General features: G+C 34.6%; 1 protein-coding gene and 1 long non-coding RNA gene across 6 annotated transcripts; both read right to left on the bottom strand.

The window, feature by feature from the left end:
* Positions 1-5,921: 5,921 nt before the first annotated feature.
* Positions 5,922-15,914, bottom strand: Sirt7 (sirtuin 7). The gene is made up of 6 exons (XM_085950009.1): positions 15,795-15,914; positions 15,322-15,537; positions 12,568-12,665; positions 10,677-10,824; positions 9,246-9,389; positions 5,922-8,615 (listed from the first exon to the last, which is right to left on the bottom strand). The coding sequence occupies exons 1-6, from the start codon at positions 15,894-15,896 to the stop codon at positions 5,979-5,981; spliced, it is 3,345 nt and encodes a 1,114-aa protein (XP_085806135.1). The 5' UTR covers positions 15,897-15,914; the 3' UTR covers positions 5,922-5,978.
* A 3,153-nt stretch (positions 15,915-19,067) lies between these two features.
* LOC147070173 (uncharacterized) lies at positions 19,068-20,607 on the bottom strand. 5 transcript variants are annotated; one of them, XR_015070960.1, is made up of 4 exons: positions 20,387-20,607; positions 19,816-19,927; positions 19,689-19,721; positions 19,100-19,333 (listed from the first exon to the last, which is right to left on the bottom strand). It is a non-coding gene; the product is annotated as an uncharacterized LOC147070173 (long non-coding RNA). The 5 variants fall into 5 exon arrangements; XR_015070959.1 differs by having other exon boundaries at positions 19,068-19,721; positions 20,387-20,596; XR_015070963.1 differs by lacking the exon at positions 19,816-19,927.
* Positions 20,608-20,716: the final 109 nt, after the last annotated feature.

Below are 20,716 nucleotides of genomic sequence, written 5' to 3'. Positions count from 1 at the left end.
TTACAATAACTATGGAAAAATTGTTCTGCGTTGTCCATTTGAAGGTCAAACGACAAATGCAACAAAATGAGGTATCTACAGTTGACTCGATTTACCAGCATCGTGTTAACTGTGATGAAAAAAAATATTTATCATAATTAAACAGTGGCTGCTCTATCACCACAATGCACTGGGCTCCTAATAATTTTAATCACAATTGGTATTCATAACTTATCAGTCACTAAATGAAACCGGTGAACGCTCACTAACTCATATGCTATATTTTAAATGTTAAAAAAAGAAAAAACAAAACTTTAACGCCAATTAGTTTCCTCAATTTCGTGAAAACAACATGATCTATCTATAAATCCTAGGTGTATTTAATTTCGTTTATCGTAATTTACAATTTTTTTATATATTAATTTGATTGATAGACCATTGTCGAATTGGATTAAGGCAATAATATAAGAATTAATTATTATGCATACAAAATTCAAATAAATAAATAAATCATTAACCAGTAAGATACATGATCAATTAGATTAAAATAATTTCCTATCCCGGACAAATTCCGGTGGTTATTCATCCTATAAAGATTGTAGTGAATTTTGATTTAAATTATAAATCAGACAAGATTTTGTGTATTTTGAATTTAAAAAATGACTAGAAATGAAAAGAGAAAAACATGAATTATGTAGACACCATTCACATCATAGTTGATGAAACTTCACTTTGGTCTACCAAAATCTAAAGCCTAGTACCCACGCACGTTCTTACTCGACGGTAGAGACGGTGTTGAGACATGTTGAAATTAGCGTAAAACCATCGAGCAAGAACGTGCGTGTGTACTTACTATAAGAAACAAAAGTCACTTATAAAGTTAGTAATAGTTTCAAGGAAACTTAGCATGACTTTCAAACTACAGAAAAACACTCCATCAGATCTATTGCAACGTAACTCCGAAATCTTTAAAAATAGTGTTACAAGTACTATGATGCATTCCAAGAGTTAACTATCTCGAGGTATGAAATGCACAAAAATATCATTTGGCCGCAGTAGACCTACAATTTACTTTAATTAGACATTGAAGTTAATAGCCCACCAAACCACACCCGGTTTTAATCAGGCGTATCCTGGAACCCTATGTTTGATGTGGAGCATCAGTACTTTTTTTATGACTGGGAATGTCTCATATGTCGGGAGACATGCACTCAAGTGTGCTTTGACTGAATTTACATGACTTTGAGTTAAAAAGTGCCCAATATAGAGGATCACGAAGCAGCAAAATTAAAACTTAACAACTATAGCTTCAGATGCAGCTTGGAAAACTTGTAATACTCACATTGCGACACCTCAAGTTATAGTTGTCGCCTTATAAGTCTTTATTATATAAGTCAAGTTTTGTAGAAATTGAAACTGACAGGAGAATTCATGTGACTTCACACAAAGCAGGCACGACTCCCCACGAATGCTTAAATATGACTACCAACAAAAAATGTCATGCCACTAATTACTTTGGATAATCGATTTGCAAACAGAATACATCCGAACATATTGGGTTTAACCGGATCCTGAAATACAACGAAACGGTGTTAAGCTGGCACGTAGTTGGAATAGATTCTCTGGCGAGTTTTAAGCTGAGCAGTGCTAGCCTTGAATTGAAATCTAATGTAACCGACTATTTTAGTCTTGTTAATGATTTAAAGGTATCATAAATAAAAAGCTTTCAAATCAAGTCCTTAAATTTGTAGAAAGTTTTCAAAAATAATCAAATAGGCTTAGTACGTACAGTAAAACCTCGTTAGTAAGAACACTGATAATTAGAAATTCGCTGTAATTCGAAATTTTCCCGAAAAAAAAGTCCCTTGAACATTATTTTCATATAAAACCATACCTTTAATTCGAAATGATTTCAGAGTCCCTGGCATATAAAAATATTCAATAAATCGTAATAAAGTACACTATTTCATAAGCCAGTCATTGAAAATTGTGACAGACTTTTCTTAAAACATCAAAAATTACTTATTTTATGATGGTAATAAAAATAATCCTAATATTTTATGACCCAATTCGGTAGGCACATCTATGATCAGAAACAAAATTAATGAAAATCAAAAAAAAAATTTTTTTAAATTTTAATATTTTCCCCCCATACATTTCGTAATTCGAATTTTTTTTCGATTTTCGGTCCCATGGAATTCGTATTAACGAGGTTTTACTGTAATACTTTTCGAAAGTTTTAGTAAACCACTTCAGGAAATGAAGTCTAGATAAATGAACATCGATACAGTACAGACCGCAGTCAATATAATTTACAATGGAAAACGCCACAAAATGCTTCTTCTTAACAATACACTAACAAAACTCCCTTAATAAAATGTGTCCAATATTTTTGGTTCGACTGTCCTAAAGCACTTTATTAAATTAAAACTTGTTTGTAATTATCAGTAAACATTTAAATCCTTCCAATGAAAATCGTTATATATGTAAATAAAAAAATCTTTTTAAAATACACAAGTTTTCAAACAAAATCGTTCATAAAAATTATAGATTTTTCGATTACCTGTAAAAGTCCATTGCGAACATCCAAACGAGCAGTATTTTAAAACATCTTCAAAAAAAGAGTTGCCCTGTGGATGCGTTTGGAACAAAATCTGTGAAACATTTGTGCGATCATAAATCATGACACACGGTTTAATTTTAAACTCTGTTACCTTTCCCTGATGATTACTGATATTGACAAATGTACACAACATAATTATTCAATGCTAAAATATTAAAAGGAATGTTACAATGAATGGCGGTGCAGTGAACAAAGAGCGGAAGAGCCCCACCATATACTGCAAAAGACACGCATCAAAGGTGGTCGATTGCTCCACCCTGTGAATTTGACACCACAACATCATGGTAACTTTCAAATATTAATTTCTTTTAAGTACACTTATACCTTACTATACAGCTTTTCGTTATAATGACTTTTTTTATATCATGATCCGATTTTGATTTAAGGACGGCAAAAAAATGGTAATACTTGGATAAGTCATGACTAGGGATTCCAATCCCGGGATCCCGAGCTATTTTCGATACCTATGAATCCCGGGATTGATAAACATAATTTCGGGATTGATTTTTGTCTTGATTGATTGATTGATTGATCATTTTTTATGGAAAATAGAATAAAAGCGAAAATATAACAGAATAAATACTTTTAATAAAAAATAACTACATAAGAAATAAACTGAGTTTGAATGAAGTTTGATTTATACCAATGTGTAGGTTGCCGATTCATTTTATTTTTTCACATAGATTATTAAAAATGGAAAGATTGGTAAAAACAATGCTTCGCACTTTTAACAAAGTAATTCCACCATGATATCATACGTTTTACGGCAGTTTCATATTTGGCTGACTAATTAGATTTATGAAGCGGAAAGGCCATAAGTACGACATGATTATTTTGAACATTATATTATTTAGAAGAACACTAACTGAGAGAGCATATCACAACCAATAGAAAAAACTTTTTTGAAAAAAGTAAGCCAACCGGTCGGGAATCGAACCCGGCATCTCCAACGGGTAAACGCCCCAAACTAGTCGCATTCAGCCATTATGCTACGGAAGACATACTAATGACGACAAATATTTAAGCTATTGGCTATTAAATACCTACCACTCAGCGCTCTTCGAAATCATGTTACTTCGGCAATCGATTTTTGTTTATTAAATCAAAGTAGGTAGTTATTTTACTATTACAACGATTACTAACCGACGTCTAGGAATTTCTCCAATATTTTTTAAGCAACTTCTTGTACTTGCTAATAATTTTTAATTAACTATTTCTTTTATTCAAACGAATAATTCACAAGATTTAAGAATATATCATTCTGATTATTGAACATTATATTATTTAGAAGAACACTAACTGAGAGAGCATTGGAGAAATTCCTAGACGTCGGTTAGTAATCGTTGTAATAGTAAAATAACTACCTACTTTGATTTAATAAACAAAAATCGATTGCCGAAGTAACATGATTTCGAAGAGCGCTGAGTGGTAGGTATTTAATAGCCAATAGCTTAAATATTTGTCGTCATTAGTATGTCTTCCGTAGCATAATGGCTGAATGCGACTAGTTTGGGGCGTTTACCCGTTGGAGATGCCGGGTTCGATTCCCGACCGGTTGGCTTACTTTTTTCAAAAAAGTTTTTTCTATTGGTTGTGATATGCTCTCTCAGTTAGTGTTCTTCTAAATAATATAATGTTCAATAATCAGAATGATATATTCTTAAATCTTGTGAATTATTCGTTTGAATAAAAGAAATAGTTAATTAATGATTATTTTGCTTTACTATTTTAAATCTCGCTAATCCATTCATTAAGTCTTTACTATCAGAAACAACAATCTCCAAATAAATTCACATTATTATTTACTTCATTAAACTTAACGTATACAATATTAAAAATAAATGTCTTAAATAGTATAAATTATACTAGATTTATTTTTGACCGATTTTATCAATGTTATTGGTAAATATAAAAATTTTATATTAATAATTGAAAACATGCCAATCCCGGGACCAGTCCCGGGATCCCGGGATTGTCAAATTGTAATCCCGGGATCAGAATTTTGGCTCGGGATTGGATTCCCTAGTCATGACCACCTGCATCGTAAAATTCAACAAATTAAGACGTGACAAAAAATACTCAGCCGACAGTTATGCTGCGATTACATTATGATCACGTCACATGCTCGCACAGCAATAAATTTAGTCTATGGTTTCGTCATTCCGTAGAATATTCTGAATGATCACTATCTCTATAAATTCAATGACAAACTCTAATGTATTAGTATTTTGAATTACTATTCATTATTCATGCTAATTTCAATTCATTTTAACAGTTTGTGTGTGTACGTTAAAGTTACTTGCGATATTGCATCCATAGATAATATTTTGAACAGAACCCAACCAGCAGACTATAGATAAAATTTAATAGAAAATCATCGATCACTAAAAACAAAGAACACACGATTTTGACGTGAGTCAAAAATGTGTAGGCCTGCAGAGAATAGAAAAAAATGTTCACTGACTAGTGTGGTTCATGATGTAGAGCGCGATACGTGTGAGGTGACCTCATTGTTGTTCTGGCAATTTCGACAGATTTTGCTAACAATATTTGCTTTTGGTTCAAAATGTGCTACCGGATGAGAGCATCAATCTGATAACATTTTAAATACAAGAAAAATAACATTATACACTTTCTCCCCATAGCGGCGGCAGCACATAACGAGATGATAATGTATTTGATTAACCTCGAAGGACTATTCGAAAACATCCAATTTCAACAAATTGATCGCGATGAAGAATGCATTTATTTTTGTGTGATTTTAAAATAAATAAAATGCAATTACCGATTCATATGGAAGTGAATAATTCGCTACACGGCCAACTTTTTTGGAACGGATCTTAGCCGTAAAGCGAGGTATAAGTGTACTTTTTTATTGCTTTATCTAAATAATATAATACACAATAATGGTTATGTTGTGGCGTATTGGTAGCACTTCTTTTACAAGCGTTCATTGTCCAATATATTACATTCTTATTGATAATAAATAATTTGATTGTACACATGATTGCAAACTTTTTTTATACAGTATTTTACATTCGTGAAGATTTTGATTGGCATATTAAGTATTTAGTACCCAATTCGCTCAGAAAACACATGAAAATGTTTAGATCTTACCTACCTACTTTGCGTAGGTACTTGTGGCAGGTAGTGTTAATAATAATAAAAACACAGAATCCAGTGGTGTTGGAAGAAGAACTACACCGCCAAAGACAATATAAAATAAATAAATACAGTAGGTAAAATAAATGGGTAACATTGTTGAGAGGCACCGGATCACGGATGATGCCAGGAATAAAATTACTTAAATAAAATCCGGGGTTCCTCAACATTACCGTTATCAAAATAGAAGAGCGCCAGTCCAACAGAAAGAGTGTTACCTCTTTCGCCGTCTATTTTTACGGAAACCTTTCCCAAACCAGCCGGCCTGTGGCGAGGGGTCAGCGTCGCCGTTGGATTTGCTATTGTCACTTACACTAGTTTGAACACGACTTTTGAGATCAAAGTTGCACTTATTATTATTATTGACTTTGCCGTCATCAGACGGCGAATGTTTGCGGGTGTCGTTCTCCGAGGCGGACGTAGCGTCGTCGTCGCCGCTCGCTTCAGAAGACTCCGATTCACCGCAGCAGTCGCACATCACCGCCTTGTCGTTGTGCCATTTTTCGAATCTATCGTCCGAGTTATACGCTGCATAAAAATTACACAAGCGAGATTTGTAATGCTGTCGGCAGAATTCGCACTGAGGTTCGTTTTTTCTTTTTGTTTTCTTCCGCGCCAGAAGCTTCAGATTAGTTTTGTTCGCGATATTCCTGATGGTTTTACTGCTGCTTCTTAAAACCGGAACGACCGGTTTGCCTTTGAGCATCAATTTCTGTCCGAATCGTATCAGATTCACTGAATTGAAAACACTTTTGAAGTCATACTGAACGTAGAACGGCACCGGATTTATTATGCTGTGCAGTCCAGAATAGGCATACTGCAATTCGCCACGGCTCACCGATAGGGTGTTCTGAATTATCGCCCGAGTTATGGACTGACATTTTCTGTTAAAATTTCGGTTGGAGTGGCAGAAGAACTCTTTGAAAATGGAAATATTCTCAATGCTATCCTTGTTGACACTTCTCACGGGCGGAATAATTTTCTTGGTGAGACACCTGCTAAGTATTCCATTGACGGGGTTCTTCACTCTGACGTGTTTGAAAGTTAAATCGACGGCTTCATCTACGCCCACAATTGCAGGCTTCTTCCTGAGAGAGCTGCTCTTAGACAAATACAATGGCGGCTTTGGAACTTTCAAAATGCACGGGACATCCGTTGTCTTATTTGTGAAATGATTCAAGGACGCATCCGACTGTAGTTTAGCACTAAAATCTAACGGTTCATTGACTGACGCTTCATTTGTCACGTCAGAACTCTGCTCGAGATCGACAGAATTACCAGGACTCAGGGTAGAAACTTGGAAGTTTTCTGTATTAGAAATATTTTTAGCTGTGTCTTTCAACCGACGAAAGTTTCTCAGAGAGTTTGCCAATTTACTCTTATCACCGAGTTTATTATCTAATGAAAAGTTCTTCATCAAACCGTTCGATAAATTCGTAATATTTTCATTTATTTGAATGTTTCTATGAACTATCTTCTCTGTCGATTCTTCAGATAAACGATTGTCATCTATTTCACTCTTAATGATTTCAGTTTTAACACTGGTCACCCCGTTTTGACCGTTAATGGAAAATTTCTTTGGTTCTGATGAGCCGTTCACTTCCACCGGCTGATGTATGTTGTCATTTATTTCTTGGCCGGTGTCCAACAGCGGTATTTCACATTTACTCTCACACTTGACAGCACCAGGCTTTGCGTGGTCATCGTCGTCATCGCAAGTCTTCGGGGCGCTCTCCGGGTCGGTCTGTTGAAACTTGTCGCATTTCGTCGGCGAGACCTTTGACTTATTAACTAAAAGAATACTGACTTTGTGAATTTCGTTCTCGCCGGTTTTCATTTCGACGTGAACCCTTTCGAACTCCTGAGCCAAGATCTCCATGGATATGCCTTCCGTTCCGCCTATACTCTGATTGCTGCGAGCGTTATTGCATTCGGAAGCTTCGGAATCACTTTTAATGATGGCATTAATTTTAACATTGCTTATTTTCGTCACTTGCACATTATCTGAGTATTGGCATTTTGTGAATGCCTCCTTTTCCTGGACATTAACAGTGCAACTGAAATCTACCGTTTTCAACTTGACCTTCACATCTTCCTTGACATTCATTGGCATATCTTCACCTTGAGGTATCTTCATTTGAATATTATTGATATCGCCGTTTATAGCTGCGTCACCTTTAACTAAACTTTCACTAATCTCATCATCTACAGATTCAGACTTACATGATATTGTATTAAGTATATTATTGCTACTATAAATGACCGATTTATCATCGTCTCTCACTTTAGGAATGGACAAGTCTTCCGGCAAGTCGTCTACGTTCATTTTAAGCTTAAGTATATTCAATGGACAATCATCATCGGGATCGTCCACTTCCATTCCTTTACCGTTCACTTCGGTTTCTTCATTATCTATTTTCTCGACCTGCTGCTGTTTTTCTTCGTCTTCTTTTACCAACGGAGACCTGATGAGCATGGGCTGCGTCGTAGTGTGCAATTCCCTGGGAGACAAGTAACTGGTGTGAGCGAATATCGGATCGTGAAATCTCTGATACTTTGGCGTGGTCAAGTTTAAATATTGCATGAGGAGCTCCATGACGCGGTCGCACTTCCCGTTTATTTTGAGGGCGGCCACGTCGTCCTTGGGCGTCCATTGCAAGTTGACGATGAAGATGGCAGGCCTGTGCTTGGGGGCTCGGTCCATGGCCCACAGCCAAGGATACTTCTTGAGTACTTTGAGGCTGGAGCCCAAGCAGAGAATGACATCTGCTTTCGCTGCGTGATACAGAGCCCCTGACCAGTTCAGCGGCCACTGAGCTATGCCTCTCTCCCCAAAGTGGACGATGGAATCCTATGCAAATAAAAAAATCATATTAATTTTCTCCACCAAATACAGTTTGCATTGACAGGAGTAGAAAAGTGTGTTCTTATAATGTATAATAATAGTAATATCCAAATGATATCTCATGGATGACTGATAGCCATGAATCCATATTCACTCTTGTTGTCCTAGTAAGCTTGTATAAATATAAAGTCACGAGTCACGGGTTCAAACCTGCGGCTAGTCAAAAAATACTCAATGTGTATTTGAACCAACGCAGGGACGCAATGGGTTGGGTGAATAGTTATCAACTATACCTCATAAAAAATGGAACGATTCCGCACCTATTAGTGCGATATTATTATGCATACTGCACGACCGCAGTGAAAAGACGTGATAATTCATTCCGATAAGACATAAGCAATGATTGACAGCCGATCGAAGGGGTGCCAAACATCAAAGATTTTTCGCACAAGGCGAATTACAGTGGCAATTTCAAAATCGTATGCCTAGATTATCTACATTATCGGTCGGTAAAATTTCACATAACAGACATTGATAAAAGCGCTGAGGATCTGTAATACTGTGCATTAAGGTATGATACAGACGCACGTGCTGAGTTAAGGACATACAGAAAGACAATGCTGTCCAAATACTCACCACTAATGATCCCCCGCATAGATGACAGATTCTTGAAGTCTTGTGGCAAAACCTAGCAGTCTTTTCTGTAGTATCAAATAGCCTCCAGTATTGCACATTCGGCTTGCAGTCTCGGCACATCTCTATATACATATTGCCGTGGACCTAAAAATAGATATTTAAACTTCACATTACATTATATCGATAATTAACCAATTAATAAATATTGTTAAGGAACAATTAATTCTCTCTGAGAATACGAAGAAGTCAATGAATTTGTTTACATATAAAAGTGTCCCCAATCTTTTTGTTGCTGTGTTCAATATATGTCAAGTTACATTAAATAAAATTAATGTGGTCTAAATTACATGCATAGCTAAAATAGAGTGTAAAATTCTTACTTAGTGACGTAACATTGCATTCTGCCAACATCAATATTGCCATTTTTTATATTTTGATTTCTTAATAATTTTTAATTGACACGAAATGGTTAAAGTATGGAAACTGCACAACATAAATGAATTAATTACAGATTAATAGTTAAGCTACATCAGTGGTTGACTGAATTAATTAACGCATTGCAGATAAAGTATACTTAGTAAGACACTAGATTCATATATTTGTTTTATTGACATGGCAAGAAATTTGTATAATGTATCATGCTGAAATGTCATATACCTATGTATGTAAATAATAAATTAACATTGTTGGTAATGTATTATGATATATTATTTAATACTATGAATTTCGTATTTCTTTATTCAATCGATAATTAAAATATTTCAATTGCTACAGCTATTTGGTTGTTGTTTGCGTGAATACTCGTGAATCGCGACTGACAGATATCAAGTTACTAGTTCTACTGTGCGAAAACATCTTCTTGGCTACGCTTCTAGGCGCTGTTGTTTACTAAATGGGAGGAGCTTGTTAGTTTATAATGGAAGTGCAGTTAAAAATGGGCATGTTAGTTCACAGTTTTAAGACGTAGCCAAGAAGATGTTTTCGCACTATACATCAGTGTTGCCATCTTTTTCTATGCTGATTATAGTACAAAGGCGTAAAAATTATAGTATTTCTAAAAAATATATAGTACAGGAACATTTTTCTTCTTGAATCCTTTAAAATTATAGTATTTTGGTATATTTGGCGTAAAATTATAGTATTTTACATTTTTTGCGGAATTAAAATTATAGTATTGTACTATAATTATAGTACGGTTGGCATCACTGCTAGACATACAAGTCTTTACACATACATACTATGTTTGTTTCGGTATCCGTTAAACAGCCGATAAATGGTAAAATGTCTAATAGCGATTTGTGACGTTCCATAGATCTCGGCCATAGAAAATAAACTAAAAAGAAATTGCTAGATTTTTGTTTCAGATTTAAAAGTTTTTTGTTTCTACTAGTAAAATTACATCTTAGTGCAGTTACATTGAATGAAACATACCTCAGAGAGAGCCCTTCTGGGGAGACCAGACCGCAAATGTAGCCCGTCACAGTTCTGTGAGACCACAAACTTCAAGAAGTGCTGCCTGTACAACTGCCAGAGTGCCATATGTGTCAGGGTCGGATCAGCACGTGTAAGATCGTGCTTACTGAAGCAAACAAAAAAATTTATGAGCCACATATTTTTCCCTCCGGAACCCACCACACCCTTTCAAAAGTATTTGTATAGAATTTTGCATAAAATTACAGCCTGATGATGTTTGATGATTGATCGAAATACGTAAATGTAACTCTTGGAATATATCATAGCATATTTATACTGATTTTTAATGATTTTAGAGTTACGGACTACACTGGAGTTAACCTGCTATTTTATATTTTGTGTAAAATTTTGTTTTCCATTCCTTTCCATCAGGCATCTTTACACTACCACGGCTAAAGAAGTTTTAATTCAGAAAGCAAATAGATAACCATTGGCACACATGAGTGTATACAGCGGAGCTACGGGATGCTGGTATGACCTGGAATGACGCAAGAAGACTGGCTAACGACAGGGATTTTTGGAGGCGCCGCATGGTGTCCATATGCTCCAACTAAGTGGCGGATATGGCCGAAGAAGGAAGAAACATGACACTCCATCTACATCAACTCTATCTATGTCAGCTATAATGACGATAAGTAAATACTATGCAAGTGACAATATAATATATTAATTAACAGAGAATCATTATAACTCATTTCCTGCTAAGCCCTAAATGCATAGAAGGTTGAGTTACGTTAAATCGAAATAACATCAATATTACATGCATAAACCAAAATACATACAATGACAGTTACTATTGTCTGACAACAACAAAAAATTGGCGATAACAGGAAGTCGCTGTAGTCGCATGTAGAAGATTTCTCAGTGACGTACCAGTCATGGTGGCAACGCGTGCTAGGGGCCTGTTTAAAAATTCTATTCGCTCTCCTTTACTTGTTCGCAATAAGCCAAAAGATTACTAATAATAATTGTAACATCACTCCTGATTGTTTTAGACATATTTTTATTATAAAAAGCTTCAAACTACGTAAATTGTTAGATCAGTACACCACGGGGGAGTAAAATGAAATTATAAATTTGGGGACATTTCTCATTTCAAAACGGAAGTGCGATTAACTGCAATGGAGGGGAATTTTAGTTCACAGTTTTAACACATAGACAAGAAGTTCTTGTTCGACAATATGTAGTGATGTCACATCGCGTTCTGACATCATTTTTGCAACCATTTTTTAAATTTTGATTTCCCGATATTCACGAATGATATCCAAATGGCATAATTTAAATTGAATAATTATAAATTAATAGTTTATATGAACTTTAAATAATTTAATAGTTACTCTATGAGTGGTTAACTGAATTAATTCTCAACGTTTTTTTTTTATTGTATGGCAATAAAATTAATAGATTTCAAAGATTTTAGATATCAATATAATAATATTAAATTTGACCATATTAATTTACACATTCGACAAAGCAGATTCATATGATAATTATACACGGTTACGGAATTGATTTTTAACTTATTGAAAGGGACTTAAGATTACAACACGCATTGCAAAGGATTGCTTTAAAAAAACAAGCAAGGGAAGTTACATTTTGAATCGGATGCTAGCTAGCTCGGTTGAAGGACGACTGGTCCCTTATTAATTATAGGAAAGTATCTATATTAGCCTTTTTCATTGGAGAAAAACGCACCTTGCTAAAAAACCGCTAATTTCAAACAAAAATCTGTTTTAGTCAATTAATCATGAGTACGATAATACATCGGTTCATACGTCTTGCCGATATAATTTATAACAATGGTAACAAAAGCTAATAACGATTTATGATTACAACTATCACTACCAACCCGATTTGTTTCCCTTGCTGCAACAGCGTCCAGATCCCATTTGGGCCTCTGTAGTCAGGAATATCAGCAGCTGTACTGATCCCAGCACCTGTGTAAACCTGAAACAAACACATTTCACCATTATTTGATGTACTTATGGCAGAAACTACCGATAACAGTTGTTATTCCCTAGATCCACTGTGTGAATGAGCCTCCTCAATGTCATGTAATTTGGTCTGCACGGTTTCACAATCGCATACGTTTTATTCGGAACAGCCTCAGAAGCATGCTGATTAGAAAAATCCTTAATAGAATCTTGCACCGAATGGGGATCAAACACACTCATATCGTATTCCAGGTGAGGACTTAACTGATCAAGCTACGATTAAGCTAACATTCAATAATGTATAGTAGGCAAATAAATTAATAAAATTTAGCTTGCCCACTCCGCACGCAAGCAATGACACCAAATGCTACAATCATTTACTTTGAAAATCTTCCATTGAGTATTCAGTAGAAACATGGTATTTTTTGAATTGGAATTTGGCGAGACGAAAAATTTCTCATAATATAAGCATACTTATATAATTATATATTTTTTTTTATTTGACAGTAAACTGTCATTTAGTGGCCATATCGACCGCATAATCTGCAAACCGGCTAACTCCACTTTGGAAAATTGTTCATGAAGGAGAAAAAAAAATTAATAATTTAACTATCGAGCGGAATTTTACAATTCCAAAAATACACTAACTTGGAGAATTCTTTTTTTTTACAAAAATAAGCTGCACTATGAATGAACTAGCTTTCCTTTCATATATAAAGAAAAATAAAATAAAGAGCAGAGTTGTTCGATTTATGATATTAGAAATTTGGCACCTGCAGTTGACTGTAACGCATTTATTTATAGGTTTAGGAGTTTGAAATTTTGTGTGAGCATAGAAAACATGCTTTATAACAAAATGCCATCAAAATCTCATTTTCGGTCAAAAGTGCAGTTGGCTGGTGTGCAGATAAAGCAGTCGATACGTCTATCATTTGTAAAAAGGCGCTACAACTGTTGGGCTTCGTCTTATGTACTTCCGGATGTTTTCACATGTTACGGTATTGAAAAATCCTTTATGATTTCTTAGTTAGAAGCCGGCTTGAGAGTGGGTTGATAGTTTGGGCCCTGCATCAGTTGAAATACGACCTTATGGTGGAGCGAGTTAAAAAAAAAAATTGAGACTTATTTACTTGAGGTTGTATGGCTTATCCATGGCTTTCTCTTAGGTATGCTTACATACTGTAGTTTAATCACTAGAAGATATCTATATTTAGCCACGTATTTTTTCCGACTTATACGCAGTGTAAATGAGAACTTAGTAACCATTCTTAGCAGTATTTACCTGTGTGTCCCTGATAGCTATCTTAGAAATCGGGAGCATCAGTTGTTTGCTCTCCCAAGGTGCAAAACTAACCTACCATAGCTGAGGCCAATAGGAGGCAATAACCCTGCTCAACCAACTCATTTCGGATATTGACATATTCCACATACATGAGGATGAATATAATAGGTGGGCGTTGTTTTATAGATTCTTAAAAAAGGGTCTACCTCATTCGGTGTACTTCCAAGTAGATATCATAATTTTTGTATTTAGGTACTCTTTATACTATTTCTCTAAAGCCTGTGCTCCATTGGTACGCAAGTCAGACGATTTACAGTCTTCGAACTTTTTTTTCACGTGGAGCACCCTAAAACTGCGGACCAGGATCGTCAGATTTCAAACATTGATATTTTACTGGCCGAGTTGCCAGAATTGATTCGTTAACCACTACGTAAGTTCAATTTGAGATTAATACGCCGACGTTTAGCTCGCCTGCATTATACTGCAACTATTTCTTTGTATAATTTGTTAAGATTACTATATGTAAATAAATAAATTTGAAAATCGAATATAGACGTATAAATAGATTATTGACAATTTATAATATACATTTAACAATTTTCATCGGACAGTGACAAGCAGGTCGCCAGCCCATGTACTGTAATCCCATCCACTAGCACGCTGGTCTAGCACGTTTTACACAGCCAGCTGCATTACTAACATTAATAAAAACATTGGGTGCTTTTTACTGGTTCTCCGTCATCGTAATCTGGCAGTCGTCATTTTGGATTGTAGCTATCTTTTTGTCATTGAATTATAGTACGCGGTCCAAGCCATTATAGTATTTCGGCAAAAATTATAGGACGTGTAGAAAATGAAAGTTTTTTGTTTGTCACATAAACATAACGGAAAATTCGAGAAATTCCGATGCCCTGCTTTATTATAACACCTCTTACGACCGAAAAATGCTGACACCGGCTGCTGTCATTAACTGTCACGTTAGTTTTTTGGAGTAGGTATACAACGCAAAACCACGTCCATAGACTAATATCGCACACTGAGATCTTATATTATACACCTAGATTATACTTACTACGTCCCTCGCTTCACGTTATAACGATTTGCTGTGATTGAAGTACGAACATTTTACGGAACTTTAAACATCGCAACATATGAACCCCTAACCAAACGGGCGGATTCAATTAATAAAATTGTTCAAAATTGTGGTATTTTTGACGTACTATACTTTTTTAATAGTACGCGGACGAAAATATAACTTTTCGAATAGTACGCGAACCAAAATGTACTATAATTATAGTTCAGTTGGCAACACTGCGCTCACTGACAGTGACACCGAGCGGTGGCGGAGAACCAGTAAAAAGACCCAAACATTGTTTTAAATACTCACCACGAGATGCTTGGCACCTTTCACAGCATTTGCAAGGTTTCTACATTTGTTTCTTAACACAAGATCATCATCTTCTATTTCTTTATTCCTTTCTATTGTTTCTTGTCTCTTGCGGATACGAAACTTTACTTCTTTCACTTCTTCCGACATACTAGCCAGGACGGCGATTTCCTCTTCACTCCTAAGTGACTCCTTCTTTCTCAGAATGTTTGACACCTTCAAAAAAAAAAGTGAATTAAAATGATAATTTCTACTACACCATATAAATTGAGTTCACTGTACGGATAAACAGTGCCTTATGCTAGTATAATAAATAAACATTCAGGTATGTCACATTTTAGTTTAATATAAATTTGTTTAAGTTTAAATCAACTACATGTAATTTCAGCATTGTTATCATTTCGCAATAGTGAACAGTAAACCTGTTTATATGAACTATAATGTTGTGAATACAAAGGTGAAACAAGACAAACCTTCCGAAGAGAGGCGTTTCTTTCGATTTTTGGACATAATTTCCTAATTTGATTACATTTCCTTCTTGTCACTCCACACCTCATCTTTGTTTTCACCTCCATTTTTCTATTCTTTCTATTAATTACCACTTCTATTTCTAACATTTAACACTAGATGGGTTCAAAACAACAATCATATAGATTAGTGCTGCCATATATTTGACTTTTATGTATATTATCTATGTATTTGACATTAGGTATACTATAAACGAAGAAGAGATAAGGCCATCTCGATGGTCTTTGGGGAGACCACGGGGTGAAACAAACATTTAACTTTTAAAATTTTTGTCAGTAATAAATCTACTTTAAATTGTATTACAAAGAAAGAAAGAATATTACAAAAGGCTACGTACCTACTGCAACTTTACTGTTTTAAGCCTCCCCCAAACCAAAGCGAATATTCGCGGCGAATATTCGCAGCGAATTATTCGCCAATCAAGCTCGTATTGGCTTACGGGACAGAGCACGCTTGCGCGACCGCCTTGCGTCTTGAGTGCGAATTTGCAGCGAATATTCGCTGCGATTTTCGGGAACTCTGTCGACAGCGAATTTATTCGCGGCGGACAATTTCGCCAAGGGAATTAGTAAAATCAAAATGGCGAAGACATTGAGCAGCTGATCGAGTTGGTCCGGAAATATCCAATCCTTTATAATTTCTCTGACAGTGACTACAAAACATGAGAAAGAAAGATAAGATATGGGATGAAATTGGCAGGGAAATTGTTGAAAATGGTATGAAGGTCGTCATAATAATATCTTTTATCTTTGTCTAACCAAAGTATGTAAAGTTTTTTGACAGGATGAATACGCTATTATAAATAAATAACTTTAATCTAAGGTCACGATATTTAAAAAATACATATTATTAATTTGCGTCATGCACAGCCTTTAATAACAGAAACTTTATAACTTTGATTGTTAGGGCACTGACAGTTCTAACCATAGATAAGTTCTAACTTATTGCGATCGTTTGACGTTTTGGTTTCGACTTTCGAGCAGTCATATCAATAATGTTATAATTAGGTATCATTTACAATACCTACTTCAATCATATTCGGTATCGGTCACGTAAATACCCATTTTATATTCGTTGATAATATTTTTTTAGGTTAGATAGGTAGTCTTTAAGATTATTTTTTTGCATCTAACATTATGCAGCATAGCATTTCTATTGTAGCTAAAGATATAATATACATATAGGTAGATAAGTAGGTACTCCATGTCGTCATTGTGGTATTTTGTAAGGTTTTAGACCAAAAACCTTACATACTACTTACTATCGGGTTATTTACAGTAGGACATAGGTACCTAGGTTGTTTGTTTTTTGATCTCAAGAGACCTCAATCACAAAAACGATATTATGTACCTATATACCTACTAGGTATATATTTCCTTCATTATGTATAGGTATATTGAGCTAATAAACTGGTTTTGCCCAGTGCCGACCGCGAACCAAGATAATATCTACATGTTCCATGTACCTACCTAACATAACCAATGTTTTCTGTTTCACATTAATTTGTATACCTACCTACAAACATTTTAAACTTAATTGAGATGTTCTTAAACTTCTGTTCATGTAATATTATGTAGGTAGGTATATCTTGGTCTGCATTAGGCAATAAGATTAATAATTTTATGTGCATGTAAATATAAAGGTCAGGTACCTCCTCTAAGTACATAATATTATATTATCATCATGGATACCTACCTGAACGATGTTGGAGATATACTAATGCTTTGTGATGAATTTAATTTTAGCAAAGATCTTCAACCTTTCAACGTAGGTACAAAGCACCAGAAGAAATTAAAAATGAAACCCCCGGCATTAACAGGAATAAAATAATATTTCATCATCAACATCAGTCGGGGTCATTCCACTGCTAGATGAAAGCCTCTTCTAGCTCCTTCTACTATTTTCGGTCTCTAGTTCTTCGCTGCTACATACTTTTATTGTACTTCACGTGAACAAAGAGATCAACTAAGTGAAGTGTCAATCAACAAAAGTGGCATTTGTGCACAATGTTAATGAATTTTCCAAAACATTAAGTGTGATAATATAATATACAAGGATGAATAAGGCGTGGGCGAGGGCCAAGGTCCATTTTATGATTCCTCTATTGATGTACCTATTTTTATTAAGAAAAATGTTTGCCGTAGAATGGGGTGAATACTGAATAGACCCTTTTTAAAATTTCTATTTTTCTGCTACACATTATTCGGACAAATATGAATGACTTAAAACCTGTTTCTATGGACATAATCATACTCTAAAATATTTTTCAACTACCATTTATTATCAAACAGCCAATTTTGTGTGATGTCTCTTTCTATCCAGCGTTGGGGTGATTATAGACATGGCGGGTGGATAGAATCGAATAATGGTAATTTCCTAATGTTAAAAATGTAATTAAGTACCTACTGTACATTACAAATTTATGTAGGTACATTTAAGTATGTAAATCAAAATCAAAAATATAAATTTAAATGTTATACAACACAGTATCATGTAAGTATTTAAAAAAACATATACTTACATAAACATCTATTTATCCAAGAATTATTTGATACTTGAATCTGTATTTTATATACCATATTCGATGGATGTATGTGGTGTATTTTGTAAAATATTTGGTATGTATTTATTATTTAACTAAGCGTATTTAATTTGCTACGTGACCTGTAGCTCTTTTATAATCACAAATTATTGTTGAATGTTCCGAAAATGAGTTTATGTGCCGAAACAGCTGTCAAGGTAAATGACTCAGTTAAAGTAGAATTAACAAAAATAACTATATTTCAAAACCATTATAATCCATCTACCATATAAACACCATTTCAAGTAATAAAGAAATAAAAAGTCACCTAATTAAATAATATTATACTAGAAAAAATATACTATCTATATACCCACTTAATTTTCATTTAAAGTTGTAAAACACCTGGTTACTAAATAGAGGAAGGACAGAGTCTTCTGGCACGACCGAATCACATTGGAACGGTGTTATTGTCATTTGAAAGTAACAATACTGACACCTAAATGAGTCGCCTGCACTGCCAGAATCATCTGAACCCTGTCTACCTATCTATATACAATTTATTGTTATTTTTTTCATATTTGTCCATTTTATTACAATATCGTGTTACTTTTAAAGCTCATTGTAATTCTAATAATTATATAAATATTTTTCTTGTATTCTGTGCAAAAATGATTATTAAAACTTTCTTAACCTAAACCAAGTATTTTTTATTGAATGATCCTGCAAAAATATTCAAGTACAGTTAAGTGACATATTTTGTTTCGGTGTATAAGCCATAAATAAATATACATAAATTATATTTAATATATACATGTATACTGTATGTATAGCCACGGTTGGTCTTGCACTTGTTGCTGTAGCTATGCGATCTGGTGTGGTCCATTATCCAAAAACACTCAATCACATCCCTGGTCAAACAGCGGGCAGCCGTGTAGTGAGTCTGGCTGGCCTATGGTGGCACTAGAATGATTTCAATATACACAGTCTGTTAATTTGAATATGTTTTCGACTGAAAGTTGTAAAAATATTAGAAATCAGGATTTAAATAATTAAAAAACTGTTTCATTAAATATCATATTCATACCTATGCAAAATTTTGATTCCTTTGAAGTACCTGTACAAAATACGGATGAATATAAACCAAACAAAAATATTTGTTACTGGTACTGCCATAGTAAAGTAAAGTTTAACATACTTCCCTAATAAAACAAAATTCCCAATTCTTGTCGTTCTGTAGATGTTTCATTTCAGTTTTTACCAACGATCCACTAAATATGAATTGGTCATAAACACTCAAAGGAAATCTGGCACTCACCGCCAGAATGTCCATGTCAGACATGTCAGATACCTGCATAAAAATAAATGTCATGTTATGATATTATACGTAATGAATATGAATGTATCAGAAACAACATAGATTTTATTACGAATTTCACATTTACAGAAAATTTTCTGCGCTCATTTTTGAAAGTCTCCAAGTATGACGGGTATATTCGCACATGGGTGCAGTTAATGCACCCAATGATTTTCGGGAAACCTGCCCTTTCTTGAAGTCTGAAATTAAAAAATATTTTTACCGACACAAAATAATATTCCCGTTAAATTCTTATTGAGTAGGTAATTTACTTGTTGTGTCTATGCGCAGTTACTCTAGTTACATGACATGTACATTGTAATATTGTATAAATTGATCAGAGGGTATCAACACAACACTAAAGACTGTCAGCGCTGTATGGCGACTGTATGTAAGTATTACTAAGCACTGCTATTATAGCATCGGACACGTTTCCTATGCATCTGCTTACTGATGCCTGGCTCATTGCGCAGAAGACTTGGCCTACCCGTTTTTGGTACGCTCCCTCTGCGTAGAAACGCAAAATAGTCAAAACCTACAATTCAAATAACGGAGACATGTTATTTCAATAGCATATTACCTTCAAATCCTGTTAACCCTTCATGGTAAATGCTTATTTATAATATGTGCAGTTATGAAACTGAGTAAATCTATCTTACCTATGAGCCATGGCAATCTTGCCCTGTCATAAAGTAAGGTTATATTAAATGTCGATGTAATTTGTCGCACGCCATCTCATTATATCTTCAGCGTGTAATAAGCATTCAGAAGACGTGTACATTTTGTCAACACACAACTGTCACTTTGACATTCGTATATGTATTTAGTCTATGGCTGCATCCAATGCTGCCACCTTGTTTCAGATAATTAAAATACACTTTACGCAAAGTGGGTAAAAGTTGTAGCAATTCTGAAAGCGCTATAGTGTACGTGTATTTTTTATATTTAATTCATAAAAATTATAGAATAATTGGCGTAAAATATTAATA

Source organism: Rhyacophila brunnea, unplaced genomic scaffold, assembly GCF_057557595.1.
Source record: "Rhyacophila brunnea isolate RB1 unplaced genomic scaffold, BYU_Rbru_1.0 scaffold_22, whole genome shotgun sequence".
Lineage (NCBI taxonomy): Eukaryota > Metazoa > Arthropoda > Insecta > Trichoptera > Rhyacophilidae > Rhyacophila > Rhyacophila brunnea.
The sequence above is the reverse complement of the archived record's forward strand: the minus strand, read 5'-3'. Positions and strand labels throughout refer to the sequence as shown.

Excerpts from the sequence above, each read along its gene's own strand:
- Sirt7 (XM_085950009.1), bottom strand. The coding sequence starts at position 15,896 with ATGGAGGTGAAAACAAAGATGAGGTGTGGAGTGACAAGAAGGAAATGT. Across the intron at positions 15,538-15,794 it reads GAAACGCCTCTCTTCGGAAG|GTGTCAAACATTCTGAGAAA; the intron begins GTTTGTCTTGTT and ends TTTTTTTTGAAG. Across the intron at positions 9,390-10,676 it reads CCAGAAGGGCTCTCTCTGAG|GTCCACGGCAATATGTATAT; the intron begins GTATGTTTCATT and ends ATCTATTTTTAG.